General features: G+C 36.2%; 1 protein-coding gene across 1 annotated transcript; it reads left to right on the forward strand.

The window, feature by feature from the left end:
- The first annotated feature begins 1,988 nt into the window (after positions 1 to 1,988).
- On the forward strand, positions 1,989 to 7,282 carry LOC128232751 (potassium channel subfamily K member 18-like). Its single transcript, XM_052946471.1, has 3 exons — positions 1,989 to 2,114; positions 5,197 to 5,815; positions 6,310 to 7,282. The coding sequence occupies exons 2-3, from the start codon at positions 5,212 to 5,214 to the stop codon at positions 6,924 to 6,926; spliced, it is 1,221 nt and encodes a 406-aa protein (XP_052802431.1). The 5' UTR covers positions 1,989 to 2,114; positions 5,197 to 5,211; the 3' UTR covers positions 6,927 to 7,282.
- The last annotated feature ends 204 nt before the right edge of the window (positions 7,283 to 7,486 follow it).

Raw genomic sequence — 7,486 nt, forward strand, 5'->3', positions numbered from 1 at the left:
CCGCAATGCGACCTCTTCTCAGTACTAAAGACAGACGTACAATAAATACAAACGGCAATCCGTAATGCGACCTCTTCTTAGTACTAAATACAGGCATACAATTAATACAAACGGCAATCCGCAATGCGACCTCTTCTTAGTACTAAATACAGGCATACAATTAATACAAACGGCAATCCGCAATGCGACCTCTTCTCAGTACTAAAGACAGACGTACAATAAATACAAACGGCAATCCGCAATGCGACCTCTTCTCAGTACTAAAGACAGACGTACAATTAATACAAACGGCAATCCGCAATGCGACCTCTTCTCAGTACTAAATACAGGCATACAATTAATACAAACGGCAATCCGCAATGCGACCTCTTCTCAGTACTAAAGACAGACGTACAATTTATACAAACGGCAATCCGCAATGCGACCTCTTCTCAGTTCTAAATATAGGCATACAATTAATACAAACGGCAATCCGCAATGCGACCTCTTCTCAGTTCTAAATACAGGCATACAATTAATACAAACGGCAATCCGCAACGCGACCTCTTCTCAGTACTAAAGACAGACGTACAATTAATACAAACGGCAATCCGCAATGCGACCTCTTCTCAGTACTAAAGACAGACGTACAATTAATACAAACGGCAATCCGCAATGCGACCCGTTCTTGGCGCTAAATAAGACATTCAAGTAAAACAAACGGCAAAGCAGTATGCGACATATTCTCAGTGCGAAATACAGAAATGCAGACAAACGGCAACAACCCGCTATGCGACCTCTTCTTAGTACTTAATCCAGATATACAATAAATACAAACAGCTACCTTTAATGCGACCTCTTTTCAGCGCTAAATCAAGACATACAATTTATAAAAACGGAAACCCAGTATGCGACATATTCTCAGTGCTAAATACAGACATACAATTAATACAAACGGAAAAAACTCGCAATGCAACCGCTTCTCGGCGCTAAATAAACGGCAACTCGCTATGCGACATAACGGTGCTAAATACAGAAATACATTTAATAGTTTAATACATATGACAAGCTCGCCATGCAACCTCATCTCATAGCTCAATAAAGACGTACAGTAAATACTTGCGACAACCCTCAATAAAACTGGTTTGATATAAGAACTATATAATGATAATTGCTACCTATGTCAACCCTAGCAAAGCGGCATACTTTCTACGAATTGCACCGTCACTAACCAGCGTCTCTCCCAGGGCGACGAAAGGTGCCACAGGCGGAATACAGAAATGTTTCACTGACATTAAGTTGAGTGTACGGTACTCCTATATTCGTTTCAACGGAGCTGGCAATATTACGACTGTATATTTATGTATGTGTCGAGTAGTTTGATAATTGAATATGATTTATACTGATCTTCCACTGGGTAGTTCGTTTAGAAATAACAAAGCTGTTCCAATGACTCATTCAATAGAGATCGTCTATTATTATATTTTTTCGAACGGCTTCTCTCTCGCAACCATATTACTATCTAAAATGCCTTGAACTTTGCCTCAATAAATGTCAGTCCTATGTAAAGTACTCTCAATAGGCATATGAAATAAGTTCGTGCCAACTCGTCCCTTAAATCGTACCAAACTTGCAAACTGACCACAGCCCATAGTTATGATGCATATAATAGCTAGACCAGAGTCGTAAAGTGTATTTCATTTAACATAGATGCACATTTTTACACTTTGGGTGAAAATCTATCATTGCCCATGGTCATGAGGGAGATCGGCCATAAATATTTCAGTACTTAATATACGAAATAATTATGACATTTGATAATGGCGTAAACTTTCCCTAGGAATCACAATAATGCGATTACTGATCTTAATTTGTAAATTGAATACTGCATTGCCTGTCCGGTATGAGCCTTAACGCTATTCGTGTGGCGTAAACAATTCCGAGGGAAACGAGTATATTGTCATTATTCGCTAGAATGAGCGGAACATTAATGCCAGTTCTAGCATACGAGGCTGTCTCCGCCGGTGCTTGTATTGATAGTGCGACAAAGACGCACAGGATATGCTACCTCAGTCGCATTGTTGGGAATTAAGCTGCTGTGATCCGACTATGATGCAGTAGGACTTGTAAAGACGGTATAGTTTATTTTTATATTTAAAAAATCTGCGAGGATGATAAAACACCACATTGATATAAATATGATTGATCTGTTACAATGAATATCTGCTTTTCTTCGCCAACTGGATTAAATTGATTGGTTTGCAAGTGCAAAGTGTAATCGTCCACTGACTTTCTTCTCTATATTTGCTGTGTATTGCCAGTAAGCCGTAATCAAGAAAGGTCGAACTCGCACAGCAAGAATTATTATAACGTATGATATACCGGCGAAATCTTAGGAAGCTTTGTCGAGGTTTTGTTCTGATTTAGATGTAAATTACGAGGATAATTCAGTATTTAATGAAACTGAAGCTTATGCATGATTCATATATGGGATAATAACTGTAGTTTTCTGAGATCCATAATTTCTAGTATGCAAAGCATTTTATAAAATATGCAAAATCGAGTACTTTGTTGATTTTTGTTGGGCCCTTTTGTACCCATCGAAAGCAAACTATATGTTTGTACGTAGTTTTTACGGACAAAGGTTGATCCCTTTGATGGCTAAAACAATCAAATAAAGCCATGAACCGATTCATCTAAATATACGTTATTGCCTATATATAGGACTCTTTGCTGGTCACGATCTAATTTTGTTTGTAGAATTTGAAAGCGTTTTATATGTCAACAATGTTCTTTATGAGTTCTCTCTTAAAAGTATAAGTTGATTTCATTTGTTTCGAGTAATTGACAAAGCAAAATGGAAATTGAAACTGTCATTTTTTCAATTTAAATTACGTATATCGTTACAAACGAACAATATACATGTCCGAAACAAAGTTGGGGCAACAATGTTCTTTTCGTATTGTAATGACGCTTTTATAATGAAGATATATTTCAACACGTGAACCTTTTATTTTAAGTTATGACCTTTTTGTCTTCGTTCACAAGCATGGCATAACTAGTACCGAAATTAAATGGACTTTAAACCATTTTATACATCAGGGACTGTTTCAGGACCAACGATTTCTGAATAATGATCATAATATCATATCAAGTGAGCGCAAAAAGGCTTTAAAAGGATGTCGTTGAAATTACAATTTGATATGGATTAAACAGGGGCACACAATACAATTGAAATGTACTGCTTTAAGAACTAAATACGAATGCTACAGTTGTCGGTTCCTAGGAAGTTTCAATGTCTGCCATACTTGATGAATTTTCGAAATTATTTTTTCATTACTGTACAAAATACAATAATCGTTATTTAATGTCCGGTATATGATAACAAAAAGACATTTGCTCAATGATTCCGACAGTAAAGTATTGTAATATGTAGCTTTATTATGATGCACTATGATTTTCTGCTAATTTTCTACAGTAAAATGATCGCTTTCATATGCATTATATTCTGAGTGCACCTCTGACTTCTTGGTTGGTATTCAATATTGGTTTTAATTGAATGTAAGAACGATGTAGCTAATCGGATAACTCGAAATCAATAACGGATCTATACAGTGAATGAAGTCAATGATATATGACCATAAGATTGACTGAAGTTATTTAATGAATGCCAGCCCTGTTCTATGAAAGACAATTGAGACGGTTTCATTTGTTAACTCTAGTCAATTATCTCTGTCCTACAAACTGTTTGATATAAATGTAAATATTTTTTGTACCGGATGAAAAAAACAGCAAGCATTTTACTGCTCCTGAACAGGGTACAAACTCGAACGTTTGAAGTACTATTGTACTTTATACCACAATTCACCGTTTCTTCTAAACTATTCATTGAATCATTGTTGTAAATATCAAAATTGCACGAGATAATAGTTAAACACGTCAAAGAAAGCCGTAGATTTGATGTCGACGGCAATCAATGATAGACGTTAAAGGCGCGCTGAAGTTTATAGACTAATCCTGTGATTTCAATGAAAATGGACATTCTGATGTATTCGTATACTAGTGAAGTATGCAGATGTGTCATAAAACGCGAGTTCAATCATAAATGTTTGACGCCGTTAGATAATTACAATTTAGCTTCATAATAAGCGCAATTGACGAGTTGATCTGAAAAATCGAATAAAAATGGTCCCATTGCTTGCCAGTTCATTTCGTGCTTAGATAGGAAATGAGATCATGAAAAACACGGCTTTGTTTGTGTGTGATCATCATTTTTCCGATCGCATTTTTATTTCTGTCATCGAATCGATAGCGCAATTTTATACTTGATCTGAGATGATACGTTCAAATATTACAATTAAGAGCTGTCTTTTATTTGTATAAATGTACTACTTTTTGCAAATAAAATTTGCAAAACTTAACCGTCAATCAGTCTCATGAAGAACAATTTCTATACTATTTTGCGTCGAGAAAACCTTCAATTTATACCGCTCAAACAGCAACTGTAGTTCAGGTTTTACAACAATGTATATGCCGAATCACTGATGGCTGAACTCTTTGGCTGGGTCCTTTTCAGAAAGTATGTGAAGTGAAAGTGTGAAAATTATAAAATAGACAAATGGTACTATATCATAACATTTTCTCGTCAACACTATAATTTCCTCAATCCTGTGCGATATCATCTGCGTTAATGATGTTTTCGCGTGACACAACCTAGATCGTTACAATAGACCTAATATGCTCTTTAGTTGCCCTGGAACTTTTTCAATGTTACAAGAGTGTCTATCGTTCAACCACTTTTTCATGCGTCAACATCAAAGTTCAAAGAATGAAAACAATAACATTGTATTGTTACTTACTATATGGCGTTGTCAAGCGAGTCTCATTTGCCTTAATGATAAAGACAATATAGCGCTATAATGGTCCAATAGTTTACCATCTTTTTTATCAGGTTCAAAAATGAACACTTGTTTTAGGAATTACACAGTGTGTGCCTTGACCATTTTCTTGCTCGACCAATTTAAATGGAGACTTTGCACTTTTTCATTAAAATATGTTGTTTAATGTTACAAAAAAGTCCTGTATTTTTATTTTTGTTTAATAAATATACTTTACCTTGTTAAATTGTTTTTGCGAAACCAAATTGACTTACGTTTACAAATGAGATGAACGATCGAGTTAATCAAAACAACATAATTGTTGTATCTCAAATTTCAGGACATTCACCAAAACATGAAAGGAAAAAAAGAGAAAATGGATGATGAAGAGGAGAAGAAGTCGTCAGCTATTGACTGTCTAATCGAACATGCTTCCATTGCTGCCGCCATTGCCGAACCAGAGGATGACATTGATGATAAAGGAGAAAGAAAACAAACGGTCGTCCGATCACAAGTAACTCGCCAGCGGCGATACAAGGCGACATGCAAAGAGCAGACAGCCGTTTGTTTGAAGCGGTTCTGTGTGTACATGGCGTCCTACGTAGGCTTAACGTGCATTGTTGTCGGGTACTCCATTCTCGGTGGAATAATATTTGTAGAGCTCGAGAGTGACCATGAAGACCGTATACAAGAAGTTGCGGAAGATCTTATGAACACGCACACATCTAGACTTAACCAAAGACTTAGGATGATTCTACAACAGCACAATTTTACGCGGATTGTTGATTTGTCGGAGACAATTAAAGACGAACTGCAGGACTTTCAACAGCAGACCTACCAGCTGGTTAACGAAGAGGGTTGGAATGGAGACTATGAAATGGGCAATGACACACTCAGGAGAAACAAGTGGACATTCTCAGGCGGGCTTTTATACTCCGTTACCGTCATAACTACTATAGGTTTGTTACAAATATATCGGTGTCCTTATCCATATTGTTTTCAAGATTAGTACAAATATCTATTTTCAAATTCATACTAGTGTGAGCATAAGTAAACAGTAGTCACTTTTGAGTGTTGAGGATTTATTAATGAAGTTTAACAATTGCGTTTAACAATTTGGTTTTGAACATACTTTGGAGTCGAAGTGACTACCATTGCAAAAATATACATTTCTGGAAATTTATTTCGAATCGATTGTATACATTAAAAAACTCGTTTCTTTCTAATGTTTAGTATTTTCAATGACTTCTTTTGTAAGTTCACAACGTCTTTGTAAGCGAGTTTTGTGCACTAACAGTATTATATAACCGTAAGCTAAATTCTTTGAAAATGATGATGGTTTTTCACTACTTAGTTATCCGAACAGTTGCTATGACAATATTTACGTTATTTCTAGCTATTCATTTCTTTATCCCCATGGGTGTTATTTTATATGTTTGTATATTGCCTACAGGTTATGGATTTATAACACCAAGAACGACCGCTGGGCGTGCCATAACCATGCTATATGCACTTATTGGAATACCCCTTACAGTACTGTGCATAACAAACATAGGAAGAGGAATGGCGTCGTTGTTTCGCGCCCTTTATGGCGGCACCTTCTGCGTCGAGTGCCGACAGCAGTTCCTCAACACCGTCAAAAATAAACGATCAAATAGCACTGCTATTGACACGATTGAACTAGAAAAAATAGACCCTGATCAAGTGTCAATTGCCGAGTACAATCATACACACCAGGAGACCGAAGTACCCATCATCATCTGTCTGCTGCTCGTGGCCTGGTACATTGTGTTTGGTGCAATCATGTTCTCTATTTGGGAGAAAGAGTGGGACTATTTTGTTGGCTCATATTTTTGTTTTATAACGCTGAGCACGATCGGGTTTGGTGACGTAGTTCCGGGGTTTTCCAATGCCGAGTGGGACGACCAGGTTAAGCAGGTCACCTGCTCTCTCTATCTGCTCATTGGATTATCAACGCTTGCAATGTGTTTCGACCTCATGCAACAAAGAGGTATCGCCCTTGCAAACAAGTTTGGAAAATTTATAGGACTTGTAAAACCAGGTGATTAAGTCTAATCAAAACATTTGGTCAATTGAGAAATATCGTTGTCTGTATCATTACAATATGTGTTTTACATTTTACTTGGTCGTTTGCTTTGCTGATTGTGGTATAATTACAAAATGCATCTCTTAACTCAGACTGTTGTCGCAATAATTTGTAAGAATTTCAAAGATGCCTTAGAAGCAAATGATGACTGTTTTATGATTTCTAAGTTGTAATGGTATGATAACTACGTTTAAATTTTCCCTATGTACTGTGCATTATGCTTTTATAAGTGTTGTGGCGATGAATGCTATTAATCCATAATTTAATATTGACATTCTGTGTTTTTTGTTAAATTAAATAGCATGTCCAAACTTTATGATTAAACTGCGTATTGATTATATCCATAAAAAAATAAAATATGTGTTGATGTTATGATTTATATCAATAGCTTATATCTATTTGAATGCATCTGTGCAATTAGTTGGGATGTGATGAGTTTCTTAGTTGATGAGCTGAATGGGGAATATTGCATATGTTATAGAACAGAACAGAACAGAACAGAATGTTTATTTAACTTAAGCCT

This window comes from Mya arenaria, chromosome 4 (assembly GCF_026914265.1).
Source record: "Mya arenaria isolate MELC-2E11 chromosome 4, ASM2691426v1".
NCBI classification, from domain to species: Eukaryota; Metazoa; Mollusca; class Bivalvia; order Myida; family Myidae; genus Mya; species Mya arenaria.